General features: G+C 36.0%; 1 protein-coding gene across 1 annotated transcript in view; it reads right to left on the reverse strand.

Annotated features, from left to right (window-relative positions):
* The window catches only part of NKAIN3 (sodium/potassium transporting ATPase interacting 3), a 559,837-nt gene that overhangs the window by 21,722 nt on the left and 516,147 nt on the right, over nucleotides 1-21,968 (reverse strand). Inside the window, exon 5 of the mRNA XM_049782115.1 lies at nucleotides 15,332-15,392. Coding sequence (XP_049638072.1) covers nucleotides 15,332-15,392 — 61 coding nt within the window. The remainder of the gene's footprint in view (nucleotides 1-15,331; nucleotides 15,393-21,968) is intronic.

Genomic DNA, 21,968 nt, shown 5'->3' on the forward strand with positions numbered 1-21,968 from the left:
AACTCAACCATGAGCAATTTTGTGACTTAAATAAGTAATTATATTAAATAATAATATTTAAATAATCATATATATTTAAACAGTCATATTAAATAAATAAAAATGATAAAATAATTAAACAAATTATAATATACTGAAATTAGTATTTATTAAAATAAATATTAAAACAAAATAATTACAATTTAAATGAATTATTTCATTTTATTAAATGTTTAAAATATTTTGATACAAAATAAAATATTTAAGTTTGCAAATTTAAGTAAATCAAATAGTAACTTAAAGTTTAATGGAATGGTGTTTAGTCATGAAAATAAATGTTATTCTGGGGCTGGAGTGGCAGCACAGGTTTGCCTTGTATGCAGCTAACCCAGGACAAATGCAGATTCGATCCCCAGCATCCCATATGGTCCCCTGAGCTAGGAGCGATTCCTTTTTTTCTTTTTTGTTTGGTTTTTGGGTCATACCCGGCAGTGCTCAGGTGTTACTCCTGGCTCTATGCTCATAAATCGCTCCTGGCAGGCTAGGGGGACCATATGGGATGCTGGGATTCGAACCACCATCATTCTGCATGCAAGACAAATGCCCTACCTCCATACTATCTCTCCAGACCTAGAAGCGATTTCTGAGAGCAGAGCCAGGAGTAATCCCTGTGCCACCAGATGTGTCACCCTCCCCCCAAAAAAAGAAAAAAATAACTGATGTTCTGATATATGTGTCATGTATAAATCTTGAAAACATTATGTTATATGAGATAAGCCAGACACGAAATGACAAATACTACACAACTCCACATACAAAAATAAGATACCAAAGTACATAGAGACAGAAAATAGAGCAGAGCTTACTAAAAGCTGACCGAAATGAGAGTAAGTAGATTCTTTGTGGTTAAAGAGTGTCGCTGTAGGATGATAAAATAGTTCTGGAAATGGATAGTGATTTTAGTTGTCTTCTTGGTTAGAAGGAAAACGGTGTGATGCTCTTCTGCTTTTGGACTAATAACTAAGAACGCTATTTTTCTTTAATAAAGCAAGCATACTTAATTTACTTTTTCAATTAAGCATGCTGATGAATAAGGAAATGAAGCAGATATAGAACAAAGGAAAACAAAACAGGTTCAAGCTTTGTATATTTTTGCACAATATGTAAAAGTGGTATGCTTTTAATTATTTTGTAAGGGCTTCCTGCTTAACACAACCTTTTAAATGAAGTCCTATAAGAAATGATAGCCACAAGTGAGTTAGAGATGGCGGTATGAAAGGGAAAATCATTGAGGCTCCTGGGGACGAGAGGGGGGTACACTAGTCATGGCTATAGTGTAGGAATTATATGCCTGAGAAACCAGTAACAGTACTGTAATCCACAGATTCTTAATTTTGATGGTGGGGAGTTGGGCCACACCCGGTGATGCTTAGGGGTTATTCCTGGCTCTGTGCTCAGAAATTGCTCCTGGCTTGGGGGACCATATGGGACGCCTGGGGATAGAACCACAGTCCGTCCTAGGTTAGTGTGTGCAAGGCAAACGCCCTACCGCTTGCACCACTGCTCCAGACCAAGAACTTTAATTTATTTTTAAAGACACCTCCACAAATTAAGTTCCTGTTACAATCTACCTTACCATTCATTTCTTAGGAGAGGCAGAAGGTTAGAAAAAAAATGTTCTATGATCTTCCAAAATTGGTACGAAACTGCTCTTTTTTTTTAATTAATATATTTATTTAAGCACCATGAAACTGCTCTTGAGGTCAACATTTTGGTTTTGGCTTTGTGATCTCTATGATATTAAGGGTATCTGAATCTTTTTCTCTTTGTTATTTATCTTTCAGGCTTTTTTCAATCTTTTTAGTCTTGATTTTAACACTGTCTCTTCAAACATACCTTCCCAGACCACCAGGGGAAACACCCATATGTATGGGATGCCCAAGGTTCTCTACTCCCCATTATTTTTATTTTTATATATTAATTAACATTTAATTCTTTGTTTGTTTATTTTGGGGGGGGGGCTAAACCCAGTGGCACTCAGGGTTTACTCCTGGCTCTGCACTCAGAAATCGCTCCTGGCAGGCTTGGGGGATCATATGGGATGCTAGGAATTGATCCTGGGTTTATTCTGGGTCAGCCGTGTGCAAGGCAAGTGCCCTACCACTGTGCTATCTCTCTGGCCCCAAAATATACATTTTATTCTAAGTTTAAGTAATATAGTTATTTAAAAGTTTATGGTATTGGTCTACAAAGTTGCTTACACCTGCTCCCCTCCCCTCAACCAAAGTGCGTACTTCTCTTTTAGTGAGAAAACTCTTATCTGCTTCTACTGTAAATTTTCAACTGTGGGACTTTTATTATTAGCCTCTCAGATGTTTCTCAATGTTTTGTGTCTCAAAAACACTCGTTCCGGGGCCCAGAGAGATAGCACAGTGGCGTTTGCCTTGCAAGCAGCCGATCCAGGACCAAAGGTGGTTGGTTCGAATCCCGGTGTCCCATATGGTCCCCCGTGCCTGCCAGGAGCTATTTCTGAGCAGACAGCCAGGAGTAGCCCCTGAGCACTGCCGGGTGTGGCCCAAAAACCAAAAACCAAAACAAAACAAAAAAGAAAAACAGCACTCATTCCATTATTAAATCATGTGGTTAAGTCTCTCTCTCTCTCTCTCTCTCTCTCTCTCTCTCTCTCTCTCTCTCTCTCTCTCTCTCTCTCTCTCTCTCTCTCTCTCTCTCTCTCTCTCAGGTTTTTGAGCCATGCCCAGTGGCATTCAGGGTTTATGCCTAGCTCTAGCTCTGTACTCAGAAATCACTCTTGGCAGACGTAGGAGACCATAGAGGATGCTGGTGTCGAACTTAGGCCCATCCTGGATTTGCAGCATGAAAGGCAAACCCCTACCACTGTGTTATCACTCCAGCTCCAGGTCAAGTCTCTTCTATAGAACCAGTGATATAGGTCCCTTCAGCATCATGACTTCACCATATTCCAAGCGTTCTTTCTATTATGTTTCTCTCTGACAGAAAGGGGGATGCGTATAGGGAATCACATGTGGGATGTAATTTAAGGACTGGACATGGTCATATTTTCTTCATTATAACTCCATGTGCTAAAATTGAATTTTAGGTTTTATTCAACTGCAGGGGAGCTGGGAATTATAGTCCAACTGTTGGCTTGGGAGAAGAGAAAACGAACAGATTTAGTAAGAATAGAAGGCCAGGGGCCGGGTAGGTGGCGCTGGAGGTAAGGTGTCTGCCTTGCAAGCGCTAGCCAAGGAAGGACCTCGGTTCGATCCCCCGGCGTCCCATATGGTCCCCCCAAGCCAGGGGCGATTTCTGAGCACATAGCCAGGAGTAACCCCTGAGCGTCAAACGGGTGTGGCCCAAAAACCAAAAAAAAAAAAAAAAAAAAAAAAAAAAAAAAAAAAAAAAAAGAATAGAAGGCCAGTCTGTGATACAAGCTTGTAGAAAGTTATTACAACATTTATAAAGGTGATTAATGAATCAATAAAAAATGTTGGATATGGTCCAGGTTTTTAATTGATTGAATCATGGCAAAAAGTTATTATTAGGTTATACTATTGATTCTACTGTATATTTTGTTTTATTACAAAGGGAAAGAGAAAGAACAAGTGCAAACTAGAGGAGATATGGAGAGAAGACTGTTTCCTTTGATGTAACATAGATGGACAAAATATAATTTAGAATTAATTTACTAGTATTTCTATTGTTTAGAAGGGGATACAAATGTTTTTATATCTTCTACACTTTATTTTCATATTGTCACTCAAGTTATATGAATATTCCTAAATATTTCATTTACTTTCTAGTTTCGAATATTGCTCTTAGAAAGAACATTAAATTATTTTGTTTTTATGGTCAGTAAACTACTTAGTATAAAGCATATGTAGTGTTTCATCTATGATTTTTATTGTTGGTTATTTATATGACATTTCTTCAAAGAAACTATAAAATTGTATTTCCACTAAATATTTTATCCAAGAAAATAGTTCTTGAGAATATTATGTGCTATTTCATTATCTAAAAGGAATAAATATCTGTTTTATTGTCTACTCTCTTAAAAATTCTGTTTTATTGCCTATCTTACTTAAAATGCCTTAGTGAAACTGTGAGCATAAATTATATACTATGGATGGTATGATAAAGTATCAGTTCTGAATATCCAGGGCTATTACTTGAAAATATGCTTACCTGTATTTATATCAGAAATTTGTTTAATTTGAAAAGGGTATTATAAATAATTTTTGAGGTTAAAATAAAAGTTATCAAAGAGATGGACTGACTGGAAAGCCAGAAAAGATGATTGTCAATAGTTTGGTAGTATCTAAGTAAATTTGAAAATGAGGAGATCATTACTGGCTTTTTAGATAATATTTTTCATTGTCAGTGCAGGACAGAAAGCCTCACAGAAATAGACTGACAGTGACTATAAAGTGAGAAAGACAATACTCAAAGTCTGGATTTCTCTTTAGAAAATTTGATAGTGTGTAAATATGTGTGTGTGTGTATATGTACACACAAAGTGTATATAGACTGGGAAGCTAAAAATATAATTAAGAGAGGAATCAGGGTAAGTTGTTTTTTTGTTTGCTTTTTTGTTTTTTATCTTTTTTTGGGGGGGTCACATCCAGTGACACTCAGGGGTTACTCCTGGCTATGGGCTCAGAAATCACTTCTGGCTTTATGACCATATGAGACCCCAGGGGATCAAACCGCTGTTCGTTCTAGGTCAGTCACATGCAAGGCAAATGCCCTACCGCTGCGCCACTGTTCCAGCTCATAGGGTAATTTATCTTAAATTTGTGATTTTGGGTTTTTTTCTTAAATTTTCTTTTATTAAACCATTGTGATTTACTAAATCTTTCATAGTTGGATTTCAGACATATAGTGAATCAGGGCCACTCCCACCACCAGTATTGACCTTCCTTCACCAATATCCCTAAATGCATCTTATACCACCACACCTGCCCTCCAGCCTGCCAGTATAACAAGATCATTTTTAAGTTTAGATTGTTATAGTTTGGGTCTCGATTCTATTGTTGTTGACTTTGGATTGGATATTTAGTTCTGTCCCTTTTTTTTTTCTCCACCAATATACCCGAGACCACTTGGCCCCTGTGATTTTATTTTTATGCTGAGGAAAAAGATGTAGAGAGAAAATAAGGTGGAGCGAATGCCCAAATGCCCAAATATATAGGAGATGGAAAGAATAAAAACTTTTTTATTTTCAAACAAAAGATAGTCACAGATAGATATGGTTCATCTGAGAGAGACCATATAAATTTGTGGAATTCCCTGTCTACATTTTCTTTTCTTTTTTTTTGGGGGGGGGGAGGAGCACACCCGGTGACGCTCAGGGGTTACTCCTGGCTATGCGCTCAGTGATTGTTCCTGGGGGCCATACGGGATGCTGGGGGATTGAACTGTGGTCCATCTGAGGTTAGCACGTGCAAGGCAGACACCCAGACACCCTACCGTTTGTGCCACTGCTCAGCTCCTCTTTTTTTTTTTTTAACTTTGGGTCACACCAGTGATGCTCAGAGGTTAATCCTGGCTAGGTATTCAGTGATCACTCCTGGCAACTCAGAAGACCATATAGAATGTTGAATATTAAACTTGGGTTGGCCATATGTAAGGCAAGCCCATACCCAATGTACTATTTCTCCCATGAACTTACTAATTTAAAAGTGATTTTAAGGATTTGTGGTTTAAAAATTGTAAAGGTACAATTTCATGCATAAAACATACCAGCACTACACTCTCCACTAGAGTATCCACTTCCCTACATCATTATCCCAATACTTTCACCTCCCTGCATCCCCCACGGTAAGCTTCCTACTGAATTCTCAATTTCTCAAATTCTCAATTTCTGTTACTTTGTGCATTTGTTATTACCATGTGATGTTTCTTTATATCCTGCATATGAGAGGCTATTCTCTGTCTGTCCTCATTCTGACTAATCCCACTCAGCATGATGTTCTCCAGATCCATCATGTAGCAGCAAATTGCATGACTTCATCTTTTCTTAAAGTTGAATAGTATACTGTATACATGTACCAGAGTTTCTTTGTCCAATTATTTGTTCTGGGACACCTGGGATATTTACAGATTTTGGCTAATGTGAATAGTGCTGCAATAAACATATTAGGTCAGATTTCTTTTCTAAATAGAGTTTTTGGGCTCTTGGGGGGGGGGAATTTAATTGGTAGTTTATTTTTTTAAGATGTGTCTTTATTCATTTCCAAAAGGTTGGGTGGGTTAACATTCCCATCAGTAGTGAATAAAATTTCCTTTTTCTCCCACATTCATGTCAACACATGTGTTCTTTCTGATGTGTGACAGTCTCACTGGTGTGAGCTGACATCTTATTGTTTTGATTTCTATTTCCCTAATGATAAATTATGTAGAATGTATTTCCAAGTATATTTTAGACATCTGGTTTTTTTTGAGGACACATTTGTTCATCATTTTTACCTTTTTTTAAAAATTAGGTTGGGTGTTTTTTTCCTCACAAAGTTCTACCGATGCTTTATCTATTTTGGGTGGCAAGATATCCTTTATCAATGAGTGGTGGGCAGATAATATCTCCAAGTATGTGGGATGTCTTTTTATTCTGGTCATCTTTTTTTTTGTAGTGCAGAAGTTTCTTAGTTTGATATAGTCCAATTTGTTTATCTTTCCTTCTATTTGCTTGTTCAGCCTACTGGTTTTATATTGTTGTGGGCTTGGTAGTAGAATTTTAGTGCTAAACATAAGGAGGAAAAAAAGGCAAGGGTGTGAGCAAGTATACTAGCTTCCCGAGTTTCATTTCTTTATCCTTACAAAGAGGGCAGAGGGTAGTATTACAGTTTTAAGAAAACTGAAATAAGGCTTTGGCTTGTAATGAGAGAGATGATGGAAGGAATGGGATGATAAATTCAAGTGGACACTCTGAAGAATGAGGACAAAGTTAAAATAAGAATATTAAATTGAATTAAAAATCATCATGGATTTGGCCAATGGATCTAGTGTAAGGGCTTCTCTACATAGGTTTGATGGTGAAATTCTATTTGGCTTACTTTTAAAGGTATTGGGTTGTCCCTGATAATCTTTATAATCTTTGAGAGAGAATGCCTTAATTGTCTACCTATGAGCTAGACTCTGGTCTCTATATTACAGCATTGCGGCTGAGTTCTCGTCTATGTTGTCTGACCTTTTTGTGCACTAACTATTCCAGATTACCACTTTATAGGGGTTATGACTTTTTGACTGATGGTCTGTCTCTGGCCCATATTTTGTTGCAGAATTCACTTTGGGATTGTAGGATTGTAACTATCTGTTTTGCAATTTACTGTTCTTTCATAATGTCTAGTCTGAATAAAAAACTTGAGCATTTGCTTTTATGAGTTTATATATATAAATGTGTATATATACACAAAAATATTTATATATGTTTATATAAATATATGTGTGTATTTATAAATATGCATGTGTATATATTTATACACATATGTGTATATATATTTATACACATAAAATATGAATATCTTTATGTTACTCACACCAAGCAATGCTTGGGGATACTTTTGGCAGGGCCCATAGGACAAAACGGTAGCAGGAACTGAACTTAAATTGTGGAGGTTTAATCCCTCTCCTACAGTTTGAGCTTCAAAATAACTATAAATTCATCCAATTATGCTAAAGAGATGTAGCAACTCCATTTCCAAAAAGACTTATCAATGTGATATCCTATTAATCAGCACAAGGAACCATTGTTTCATAAAATTTGAGAACCATGGGGTTTTGAATATCTATTTTAGAAGTGAGTTATGCTGGACAAGGACACTTTAACAATGTAAGGTTAATTATTATTTATTACATACCATATATGAAATATTTTTTGGTTTCTATAATTATATCAGAAAAAAATACAAAGATCCTGGCTGTACTTATAGCTTTTTTATTCCATTAGACACAATTGTAAAACTGGGCCAAAGATCAATACTAGACAAGAACAACCATATTTTCTCAAAGCCTAAAGATAGACATGGTTTGTAATTCTTTTATTCTTCTAGAAGCCTAAAGATAAGAACAGTCTTCCCTTTTTTATCCTTCCCCAAAGCCTAACCCTTGCTTTGTGTAAATTTTCAGATAAGGTAGCATGGAATGATGAGCTTTCTTAAAGATTTTATTTTTCATCAAGGCACCCCCTAGCCTTCACTTATCCTTATTTCCATGATATTTTGCTTTGTAACTCAGTTGTATTTGTGTGTGTGTGTAATCATGCAGACAAGATGGTTGATTAGATGGCATAAATTTCTTGTCTTCCAGCTTGCTAGCTTATTGCAAATGTTAAGGTGGAAGTAGAGGTGCAACAAAGGAGTGCAGGTAATCTAGTTCATTTAACTGGTCATATTAAAATCTTCCCAACATGAAGCTAGCAGGATAGTAGGATAGAGAATGGATATAGCTAAGGGACAAGGATAGAAAACTTACAAACCAGTACAGGAGAGTGAACTTCCTCTGAACCCTTAACTTTGCAGAGAATGGCAAAAAAGCAGCAGCTCTCATCTGTGTGGCTTGAAAACAAAAGAGCACCAAAAGGACAAAGCCCAGGGGATACAGGCTTTAAAAGGCAACCTACATAGCACCAGTGATATAATGTAGAGAAGCAGATCTCAGTTCAAGAGGACAGTGGAGGACAACTGATATCTCAGAACAGCATGGGAAGGATAAGTGATGTCATCCACTAGAAGGAGAGGAAAGTGATGGAAGAGGATAAGCAATGTCCTTCACAGGATGAGTGACATCATACATGGAACAGACACCTAGACATTGGGAAAGGAGCCTCAAATCGCCTACTTAAACTGTACAATAAAGATTATTTTATTGTCATAATCATCAGAGTTCTGGTGTGCTAATTTTATTTATTCATTTTTTCTTTTTTTCCTACCTGAAGTGTGCTAATTTTAAACAGAAAATTCAAGATTCCAAATAGTTTTGTGGTAACATAAATAAAACTCTCTTTGTTACTAACTTTTGTTTACTCATCAACATTTTTCTCATTGATTGGCCCCCAAGCAATACTAAAATTGGGCCTCCATGGTTACAGTAGCCCTTTAATATTGTAATTAGTTGGTAGAGTCCTTCCAGAAATTAGATAAAATTCTAAAAAAATCTACTTAGGATAGCCTAAGGAAAAATTAACCTTTAGAATATTTATTTGTGGGCCTGGAGAGTTAGCACAGCGGCATTTGCAAGCAGCCGATCCAGGACCAAAGGTGGTTGGTTTGAATCCCAGCGTCCCATATGGTCCCCTGTGCCTGCCAGGAGCTATTTCTGAGCAGACAGCCAGGAGTAATCCCTGAGCACTGCTGGTGTGGCCCCCCCTCCAAAAAAAAAAATCCAGTGCCTTGCATGTGCAGAAAAAAGTGTATCTGAGGTAATCTCAGACTCAAACATCTCTGATAGGTTACTGATGGTTAATTGGAAAAATGCTATGATGCTTCTGACATAAATAATCCAGCTTTAGATCACCCTAACCCAAGTCTCTTGCATTTCTTCATCTTTGACTTTCACAAAATTCAGCTGTCCTTCTATCCTCAAATATTACATATGGAATATGGAACACCATACAGACACTAGACTGGGATATTCCAAGAGATAACCTGACATCTGTCACTTTCATACTTGTCCTAGAGCGTACCTTTCTTTGTTATGGTCACTAGAGTCTTCTCCATATTTTATAAATACAACTTTAAAAAAAGTTGGAAATTAACATTCTAAATAGTTAGCTTCTCTAATATTAGCTTCTTTAGTAAATTCTTAGAAGAGGAGATTGTTATTTCAAAGTCATATTATTACTGAGGATAGTATCACCATCTTTTCTTAAGAGGAATTTATGGCCATACAGAGAAGTATAGCATCAGCTTGTGAGGAGTCTCAGGGACAGCAGAAATAATTTAATTAGTTATGCTTCCTTCCAATAATGAGAGTTGAAGGGTGGGGCACCAATTAAACTAGTTGGCCATTCTAAATCTCAATCATTGCAAAAGTTCTCTCCCTTGTGCACATGGTGTGACCAGAGAACAAGGAAAGCTAGAGTTCTGTAAGGCATTTGGGTATAGCCCTCCAGAGGTCCAGTGACAGATTATAAGCAGCAAGTACCAGCAAGTGGATACAAGGGACAGGATTCTAGCTATAAAATTAAGATCAGGAATGTGCATATTAAACAGAGAATGGGGTATGAAAAAGACTGGGCCATCCCATATGGAGGCAGGCAAATGGCACAGAAACAGGACCAAAATATTGTAATCTGGACTAGGCATTGAGGAACAGAATGAATGATATACACTGGTAAAGTAGAGGCCTGGACCTTAATGAGGGAATCAACCCATCTATTTAAACTGTACAGTGAAATTTAACTTTTATTTTTGGTTTAATTTTAGGCCACACCCAAATCTGCTTCAGGGAACACTCCTTGTTCTACACTTAGGATTCACTGGTGGTGAACATGTTGGTGCTCTGGGGTCTATATGGAGTACTACGGTCAAACCTGGGTCATACATGTGCAAGGCAAGCACCTTAAGCACAATTGCTCTAAGCCTAAACTTTTTCTTAAGTATTTGAGTTTTGTATGGAAATCTTTCATACAATACTCAAGAACCCATGATCTCAGGAATAAATCTACTCAACATAATAGTATAAGTTCTAATAATAAACTTTTCTCCAGCACTTACTATACACAGACTTATCTTTGGAAACCTAAAGGATGTCCCAGTTTCAATTTGTAAAATTATATCAGAATGATTCATGCTGACAACAATGCCTCTGAAAAACTCAGGTAATATTTATATGTTAATTCCAATTTTGAGTATATTTTTGCCTAGTCTCCACATTTTTATGAATTATAAAAGTTCTTTTTAGTAAGTCTGACAATTTAGGAATGAGCCCCACAAATTTATTTTCAGTAGTAGATGATTCACAAACAAGATGTTAAAAGGTTTTTATGATTATAGATTAAAATATCTTGGTCTCACAGAGATATTCATGGAGACTTATAGACATAAAGGAAGGAAAGAAAAATACCCATTGGGACATGAAATAGGCATTTTCATTAGAATTAATGATGAAAAGCACTGACTGTATCTAGACACACTCTTATTTTTGTGAGCTTTTTATTTTATTGTTTTTAACCTGCAATCATGATCTTTATGAGAAATACTTAGCGAAAGAGTCCCAGTGGAAACTAAGAAAATGGGTGGCTGGAAAAAAATGTTTCCTCAAGCATTTATTACCCTTCAGAAATGTCCATAGCTGAAATGTTAGTCCCACAGAACCACTTAAGCAGTGCAGAGAGAAGCAGGTACCTGTTATTAAATTTCAAGGCTGGCTGACAGCTTTCGGTCCAAGAATAGAGCTGAACTGCATTTTGAATAACAGAGAGGTTTTCATTAGTTAGAATAGGAAATAAAATGATAAATGATACTTTGTCTGCCAAAATACTGTGACATTATATTATATACTTGTAGTTGGCATTCAGGATAAGCTTTCCGAAGCACACTTAGGCAAATTGGAAAGCATCCAGTATTGTTTTCTTATTTTATATTTAAATTTTTAAAAAAACAATTCAAAGGATTGTATTCTTGACTGGAATGTAAATGTCATAGCCTAAGTACCTTTTATTATTGCACCTAAAAGCTAAGTGTTGGCACAAATTTTACTAGTCTATGAGATCATGGCAATTGGTTTCAGATATTTTTTGCCCATTCTGCATTCTAAAGACCTTGGGACAATTTAATTACAACTGCACTTTTGATTTCTATTTATTTCAATAAGATATGTAAAATTACCCTCACTTGAGAACTACCAGACTAAAAGGTTTGTGATTGCTTCTCACTGTCATCTCTCTTCCAGCGGATTACCATGTCAAGATGGTCTTGGGCATATTTAGTTTGGTTTTGAGCACCCATAGCTTTCTCTGACTGTAAGTATTATTTAAGTTGATGGGTAACACAACTGCTATATTTAGATGTCTCTCAGTAGCTTAATGTATGTCCCTAATAACAAACACTAGAATTAAACCATTAGTAGAATAGGATGCTAGCAACTGGTTCAAAGCCAGTTCAATGATTATTAAAACAGCTGATTTGGAGATTTCTATAGAGCAATTTAATCTGATTAAGGAAACCAAAGTTGATGACATTTTAATATTTTCCAGTTGGATTATAATTCATATACACTAACATTATTCTGAGAGAACGTTGATAGGTCAAAGAACATTTACCCAACTCAGATGAGACATTTTTTGTTTAGGATGTCATTTTATATTTATATTTTCCTTAAAAATTATGAGTCTCAAGAAAAATTTATATATAATTATATATATATATATATATATATATATATATATATATATTTCTGTTTTGGGGCCACTCCTGAGCTCCACTCAGAAATTGCTCCTGGGAAGCTCAGAGAACCATATGCTATAGCAGGGATGGAACCCAGGTCAGTCCTGGGTCAGTTGCTTGTCAGACAAATGCCCTGCTACTGTGCTACTGCTTCAGCCCTATAATTATTTTATAAGAAAAAAATTACTATGCAGTCTGCTCGAGTTCAGCTAACATGTTAACATTGTCTGAAAGACTCCAACTTGTTAAGTGAAAATAAGAAACAGAAAAAACTCTTAGTACCTACTCAAAAGTATTTTATGGAGTATTCAACTTAGATTCACTTTTATCTATATCTATATCTATATTTTGAAATATTTATGCAACCTAGCTCTAATAGTTTCTTTTTACATCACAATTCCAGGCAAATTTAATCTTGTTCACCAACTACTCTCAGTTGAATATCTTAACTGTGAATTGAAGGCTTGCTGTTGAATTTCTATAAACTAATTTTATTTTTACAGTGTGAGACTACTAAAAAAACATGTGAAAACAGACATGGAAGTTAATATCATAGTGAAAAATCTGGTCATGACAACTATTTTCTGAATTTTTTTCTTTTGGAGCTTCCCAATCAGTGCTTAGAAAACCTTAAGGCCACTGCGAGCAATTCTCAGCCAACCGTTCTCAACCATTCTGGCATTTCAATGGTGGAAACAAAGGAAGAGCTGCTGCTAAGGTCCTGTAGTGCTATGGACAACTAGTGTCATTCCAGAAGTACTTGGGAACTTGAAAGATCCCACCCTGTGATGCTCCAGAGACCAAGTGTTGCCAGAGATCAAACCATGTGAGGCACAGTCTACCACAGATCTTATACCCTACCTCATACAGCTCTATTTTGAAAAGCCAGAACCACTTTACTCATCTAGCATAAACCATATTACCAAACAAGCATAAGTGAAGCAGTGGCACATTTGCACAGTTTCACTTCCTGATGAATTTAATCAAGACTCTAAATCAGGGGTCTCAAACTCAATTTACCTGGGGGCCGCAGGAGGCAAAGTCGGGTTGATCCTTGAGTGCAAAGTCAGTAGTAAGCCTTGAACATTGGGGGGTGTGACCCAAACAACTAAAACAAAACAAAACAAAACCAAAAAAGATTCCTATAGGGCAGGGCCACAAAACGTTGTACGGAGGGCCGCAAACAGCCCGCGGGCCGCGAGTTTGAAACCCCTGCTCTAAATTTTTCTTTCATTTAGTCAAACTGAAGCATGAGATCTAACCACTATATGATCATGGTGCACCACTGGAACACTCTCTGAAGCATTTATTATCTGGATCTCAGTGAGCTCAGTTCACATATGATGCACTACATTTATTTGGTAGGACACACCTATTAGATTCCTTTGTAATTCTGTTCTAGAAGCAGTAATAGTAGTTTGCTAGACACTTAACTTTACAACTCAAGATAAATACAATGCTTCAGCCAGATTTATGTAGTGGCTGAACTTGATTGGTTTATATATGATATTTTACTTGAAAAGAATTTACTTTAAAATAAAATAAAGGGCAAGCAATAGTAGAGTGTTTTTAACATATGCTTTGCATGAGATATGCCTTAGGTTTGATTCCTGGTATTTTTTGTAAACCCCTCCCACACTATGGGAAGCAACTTCAGTGAAGAGCAAGAATTAGACCCATAGAACATTGCTAACTGTGAACTAAAGACAAAGAAAAAAAGAAAAAGACATGTTTTTGCTGTTACTATTAACCAATAACAGATTTATGTCAATGAGTGTTTTATACACAATCTCAGTAAAAATCAAATCTCTGTGGTTAAATGTTTGAACACATAATCTTAGGCCATATATGTGTTTTACTTAGTTTGCTAAAAATATAGTTTTTGCTAATCTCTGTCTCTGTCTCTCTCTCTGTTTGTAGGGCACATCTGGTTGTACTCAGGGCTTACTTTTGGTTCTGTACTCAGAACACTACTGGCAGTACTTGGGGAGCCTAATACGGGCCTGGAAGTTGAACCTCAGTCTTTACATAAAGACAAGCACCTTACCTGTGGTATTAGCTCTTTGGTACCCTAATACTTAGAAATATATCTTTCAAACATATTTCTTAAAAGTTGTCATTTAAAAATGTTTTTCTTATTCATTTCACATAGTTTACATAGAGAAAGCTTAATATTGTAGGTTGCATTGCTGTTATTGCTAATAGTCAAATTAAAAATTATTATTATTTCTTGTTTGTTTGGTTTTTTGGCCACACCAGGTGACGCTCAGGGGTTACTCATGGCTATGCACTCAGAAACCGCTCCTGGCTTAGGGAACCTATGGACGCCGGGGGATCAAACTGTGGCCTTTCCTAGGCTAGCGCTGGCAAGGCAGATGCCTTACCACTCCGTGCCACCGCGTGGTCCCCCAAATTAAAAATTCTATAGTCAGTGGCCAAAACCGCAGTACAGCAGGTAGGGTGTTTGTCTAGCCATGTGGCCTAACCTGGTTGATCACCAGCATCCCATATGGTCCCCAGAGCACCTCCAGGAGTCATTTCTGAGTGCAGAGCCAGGGAAAATCTATGAGCACCCACTAGGTGTGGCTCCAAAACAAACAAAACAAAAAAAATCTGCAGCCAACATATTTGCAATTGATAATGAAGAGAACAGCTCCCATTATGCTCAGCATAGTGCTTAGGTGGCTGGTGTAACACTACTAAGACATAAAGATACCATTAATTCCCATATCATTGCATCCTTCCATACCATTTGAATAGAAATTTTTAATAGGTAGTGGAATTATATAATCATATTTGTATATAGTTTAGTTTGTAAGTGATTCATTGTAACTTAACCATGCTGAATACATTCATTTTGAATCCCTACTAGTACTAATTCCATAACCTATAAGAATTCATTTTGGAAACTAGTTCTTATTCCATTCAACACTCAGTATAGAAATACGTACAGGTGTCTTCTTCATCCATGAAAATACTGATCACGTAACAGGCATACACAAAACCAACCAACTGCAAAGAAGAAAAAAGCATACTTTAAGAAGACAGGCAAAAAGTTCATAATTAAAGAATATATGTAAAACAGGAGACAAAAATAAGGAGATATATAATCACTATCTTTAATATCTATAAATTGGTAACACAAAATTTTATTTTAGATAGTGGCTGTGATTTTAAAGAGATTTTTAGGTAAGAATAGGTAGGTAAAATAAAGAGATATGTAAGCATTATCTTCAATATCTATACATTGGTAACAAGATTTTTATTTTAAACAATAGCTGTGATTTTAATGAGTATTTTTAGGTAAAATAAGGAGATATAATAATTATTAATATCTATAAACTGGTAACAAAAATCCTATTTTAAGTAGTAGCTGTGATTTTAAAGAGATTTTTTCATTTCACTTAAGAAATTTCAAAAGACCCCATAAAATTGGGGAGAAACAATTCCTAACTTTTTCACTTAGATACTGATTTGGAATTATGAAAATTAAGACAATTATCTGCCACAGAGTTAGGCAGGAGAAGAGTAAGAGAAAAACTGAGGACATTGGTGTGGTGGTAGGAAATGTGCCCTGGTGAAGGGTGTTGTTCATTGTATGACTGAAACTTCGTATCTCACAGTGATTCAATTAAATAATTTATTTGTTAGAAATAAAGGATTCTGAAAAACAAAACAAAACAGTTTACCTGTTGGGAGATCAATGGGGGTGGGGTGAACTTATTGTATTGTATGAAAGTACAGTCTGTGAAACTACTGATGGTTCCCTGAAAATCTGAAATTTGGACAGTCCATGTATTTTTACTCTCATTCATGTGTGTGTCTCATCTCTGAGCATGACCTCTGCTAGACAGAGGTTGAAGTTGCTGGTCAGATTCACTTTAGATACATTATTAGTGCAGTTATTTAATGTTTAGTAGTCTTTAAAGGAATAAAAATCTATTTATAAATAAAATTTAAAATGTTCAGAGGTCACAATTCTGCCCCGATACTAAACTGTTTTTATATATTGTAAGAAAATGCATTGTTTCAGTTCATTGTGCATAAAACTAAATGGAAGAGATCATTTATATTTTGAATATCCTTGATTGTGAGAACAATGCAAGTGCTAAGTGGAGCCTTCTAGGCTTCTAGTATTTCATAAAGTTTTCTAATCTTATTATATGTAGAATTTGATATTATTCTATGGAGATGCATTGTATCTCCTGGAGAACAAAATGGCCAGTAAAGTTAATCTTGTCTAAAATGATTCTGAGAAGCACTTTGATGAAAAATAGATATCTCAGTTGATAGCATTCATAGTCTGACTCTTTGTCTTTCTCAGCATTGTTAAAAATCTATCTTCTCTCCCCACAATAAAATAATATTTGAGAAGGAAAATTTACTAATAGTTCCAGTGTCAAAGTCTGAGCGATTTCCAAGGCAGAGGACAATATGGCCAGTGTTTGCAACTGTCAAAGTAGATCAGACTAGATCTCCACACTCTTGACTGAGGACACCAGATCCTTGGGTTAAGAAGTGGGATTGAAGAGGTTTTAACAGAGGGAGTTGCCAAGAAGGAAAGTAAGTGCCTTCTTATCCTCTGGTGCTTATTTTGTCATACTAGATCACATGAGGGGTACATCACAAATTGCTTAGGAACTTAACATCTGACTTGTAATTTGGAGAGGTCGGTGGTTTTGTATACAACATGAACCCAGAAAACAAAATTCTACTTTTGTTCTGCTGGAAATGTCCTCTCTGCTGTGAAAGGGTAGCTTTATAAAATGACTGAGGTCAACAGAACAATAGTTTTACTGTGAAGAACCCGGCATAATAAAGCAAGGCAAATATCTGAAAAGAATCTACAGATAAAGTCCCCAACCTCATTATGTTCTCTAGTTGCTGGGAGAAAAAGCATGAAATAATGCTTGACTAAAGTAGCATATTTCTAAGCTATCTCCTAGAAGAAGAAATTTAAATAAACTTTGGTCCTTAGACTGTTCCCTCTACAGATAGCTGAATTGACTTTATAAAATTAAGTTCAAAGTGCTGTTTGAAGTTAGGAATAATGTTTTCTATTATTAAAACTGAACGAAATCAACATCTTTTAGTTAACTGAAAATGTGAGGCTATAGCTAAGTACATGCTTTTCTTTCTAAAAGACAATTTGTTTATCTTTTGTGCATGTAACCCACTTACACTGGGAAGGCAGAGCAGTCACTCAGAATTTGCTTCAAGGCTCCTCAGGTATGAATGAATCCTCAATAGTTAGACTCTGACTATTTTACAACAAAATTCTCTTTCAAGTTCATTTCACACTTATTATTCCTTTTAGTCAATATATATAGCTCCCACTTGGAAAATCAAATTGAGACAGAAGAACAGCTGTATTGATGTGGTATGCAACTGACTTAGATAGGGAAGGAGTCAGAAAACTTTGTCTCCTGGAAAAATATTCCAGACAGAGACAACTAAATTCACCACGAGGACCAAGCTAACTATTGGTGATTTCCATCTTCATCATACACTCATTACAGCACATTTGTACAGTAAAAACCACAATCACCCACTGAATTACAGTTTACAATTGCCATGGCCACACCATGAATCAATCAGTGTGGTTAGAATCTGGGTGGTGCCTTCACTAGGGAAATTATAATCCACTTCATCCTCCTCCATCTTTTCAGATATCCAAATATATTCTACACTCATGAATTTGCACTATCTATATATACTCACTAGCTTTGAAGTTTGTCTAGAGATAGCACTAGTCTCTAGAGTACCTTCACCCTAACTGAGAGTGTATTCTAACTTCTCAGTAAACTGTATCTTAGAAACAAAGCTACACTCTTCAGGTTACATCTGTGCTCTGATTTTGAATTATATATTTTAATTTAAACTCTCTGATTTGCTCTTGAAATATTGCCTGCAGTGAAATGAAGAACCTGGTTTTAAACTTGAGGCTAACAACTTTAGCCCATGCTGGAGTTTTCTACAATAAAATGGTGAGAGATAAGAGCTAGCTAGAGGAGACTGATGGGAAAGTGTGAAGAGATATAGAAGTGAACTAGGCAGGTGGTATATGTGTGCTCTTAACTTAGGAGGCAAGATCCAACTCAAAGTTAATGATAATAGAATCAAGAGACCCTACCTGCTAAGGGCCAGACTTTGATGAGGTTAGGAAATGATAACCAGGGAAGAGGGGATGTTACATTGATGGTGGGATTGGTGTTGGAATACTGAATGCCAGAAATAACTGTATTATAAACTATTCTGTAAACAACAGTGTCTAAAATAAATTTAATAAAAGATAAAAATGTCAAAAAAAAAAAAAGAATCAAGAGACCCAAACCACAACAAGCTATACACAAAAGGTACCTGTTGCACTAGCAGTTCAGGGGACTAAGAGTGGAGGTATGGAATGCATACTGGGATCAGTGGCAGAAGGAGGTCATCACTTGTAGTGGAAATTGCCCCAATTCACTCTATGTACCTTTAATATAACTGTGAAAGACTTGTAATTCACATTGATATCAATAAAAAAATTTTAAAAAAGGGGCCGGAGAGATAGCATGGAGGTAAGGCGTTTTTGCCTTGCATGCAGAAAGTCGATAGTTCGAATCCCTGCATCCCATATGGTCCCCGAACCTGCCAGGAGCGATTTCTGAGCATAGAGCCAGGAGTAACCCCGAGCGTTGCTGAGTATGACCCAAAAACAAACAAACAAACAAACAAACAAACAAACAAAATGTCTATAGAACTGGCTGTGCTGCTGTGGAGGACTACAGAAAACTGATAGGACAGTTCTGTGCCCAAGAATCAGTGTGAGTGTGGTTCAGAGGACCATTTGTGGTATTTCGGATTGAGCTGGGGCTAACCACATCAAGGCAAGTGCCTTAACCTTGATACTGTTGCTCTGGCTCAAGATTATAGTGACAACACACTACCCTTCTATATTCAGGTATTTATTATTTTGCCTACTGAAATGTGAGAATTTCAGTTTTAAAAGAACAAAGTTTCATCGTATTCAATTGTTCACTAATGGCTTTTAATAATAGCTGACATGTAAAAGAAAAAAATGTTGACAAGCTAATGAACTATGCAGCACTGTTATCTGGAAGCATAAGATAAAGACATGTCATCCTAAAAATATTAGACCATTCTCTAGGCCCTCAAACAGAATTTTTCAATCATATTCTCTACATTATAACAAATGAATCAATTAAAATATATCCTTTTACTTTATTAATGCATACTAATAAAATATTTATCATAGAAATTATACTTGCTTTCATGATTAATCAAACTGTGCTTACTTAATAATGCATTTCTCATGATAACCTGCCTAGCCATCACATAAATCACCAATTTGTCAATGTTACACTGTCGATTTTACACTGTTGAGTAATTCTTAGTTTCCCAGAATATCAGTTGATATAATGCCAGTAGCTTTCTATTTATCTCCAAGATATTGAAATATTCTTGCCAATAACAGACACACATTCAAAATAACATAAGCATAGTAATCCTGGTTATGTCAGTTTTTACTAAAATCTTGAAAAAATTAACTCAAGTATTTTTCCATTGGTTTACAATTATATGGAATTGCAGTTTAATATCTTTGCATGTTTAATCTTTACAGTTTAATATCTTTACATGTGTGTAATGTCACTACTCCCATGCCAAAATTTTCAGTGCCATCCTACCATCAAAAAAGACTACTGTTTATTCCACTAATCTACTTGTTTTCCTTTCACATTTACCATAATTCTTGTTGAGTTTAATACTTTATTTTTTCTTCTTTGCCAATCTGTCTGCTCTAGTAATTTATATTTCATATGAGTGAAATTAATTTTTGTACATCTTTATTTTATTTAGCATGATCACATCCATGTTCCTTGACCACACACCATGTTCTAGGCACAGATTTGTTTGTTTGCCATAGAGTTGTTATCCCACTGACTACATAGCCAGTTTCTATATCCATTCATCTATTGGTGGTTATTTGACTTGATTTCACTATTTGGTTATGGAAGAAAATACTGTTCTAAATGCTGCTATAAACATGAGAAAATAAATATCTTTCCAAATATGATTGAGTGATACATTTTATTATCTTGAGGTTTTGAGCCACACCCAGCAGAATGCAGGGGGATTCCTGCATATGAGTTCAGGAGTGACCTTGACAATACTTATGAAACCATAGATAGTATCCGAGATTAAAAGAGGTTGGTCAGGTTTAAGACAGGTGCCTCTTTTCCTATTTTCTCAGTAACTTTGAAATTCATTGAAACATTTTCAGCATGTTTTCAGGATAAAATGGGTGGATTTTGTGGTGATTATTCTCAGAGAAATCTATAAGGAACTGAAAGATTAATACTGGGTAGGTTCACTACAACATAAAATATGAATATAGAAAACAAACAAGTTGTTTATTATTAGAGAGGCAAGTGGAATAAAAAAATAAATGGGTTGAAGAAGCTTTTGGTGGTGGGATGACACTGAAAGTTTGTGGTAGATGTAGTGCTCATATAAAAGTAGTAAACCATAACCCTGAAATTTTACAGCACTATAAACTAATGGAAAATAAATTCAAAATTTTAGAAAATAGATACCTTTATTTTATTTCACTACTTTCATCTCTCATCTGAGTTGCTAATTCCAATGGCATAAATTTTGACTTTTGAATATATTAAGTGAATGCAAATAACCTTAGACTGGAACCCAATATCATGTTTTGTGTAAGAAACTAATTATGTTTTTGAAAGTAGAATTTGTGTATGAAACTGATTTGTTTTGGACTGCAAGTTTTCTAAAAGAATTGGGTTTTATAGATGCAGACACCAGGCTGACAGCCATTGGCTGTGCATCTTTATTGTGGCTCTGAGGAAGAATGAATCAAAGACATGAATAAGCTCAGAGATCATTTTTCTGTGGGATAGAAGACAGAAAAGCTTGCCCAGGGAACTCAGAGATGAGAGTTTATTTTGGCCCAGTCTCGGTTGGGTAAAGAAGACAGAAGACTCTGGAACAAAATTAATTTTCCATTTTTTTCTAAATTCTCCAGTATTCACACTGATATCGAAACCTTGAATCTTACACAAATCCACAAGGAACAACAAAAATTTTTTATTAAATGTGTGTGGTCTAAAAGGCTCTGTTATCTAATTTATCTTAAAGTTTCAAGTGACTTTAACAAAGTTGTTGGCCAAAGCCACCAACATGAGGCAGACAGAAGCTGAAACTTCACTATGCAGTTTTCTCCTGTAGTCAATAATCACGTTGAATATTTGGGAGCAAAAAGTTTTCGGATGCAATTTGTTTGGGCTAAGTTGCTAAGTTAATTATAAGGAAAATAAAAGGCCGAGTTGTAACCAAGACCACAAACAGTCATCATGTCTGCTCTAGGCCAGCGCCATAGACTTTTTGAAAGAAAATAAGCCATGAAAAATCATGCATACACCAGCTGCACAACTGAAACTTGGCAATCTTGAGTGGAGAGCATGGGCTAAGCCCCTGCCATACTGAAGCCACTCCTGCTGCATCTATCACCAATAATTGCCACTTTGTCAATGGCCCTGCTTCACACAACTTCTCTACGATTCT

This window comes from Suncus etruscus, chromosome 10, assembly GCF_024139225.1.
Source record: "Suncus etruscus isolate mSunEtr1 chromosome 10, mSunEtr1.pri.cur, whole genome shotgun sequence".
NCBI classification, from domain to species: Eukaryota; Metazoa; Chordata; class Mammalia; order Eulipotyphla; family Soricidae; genus Suncus; species Suncus etruscus.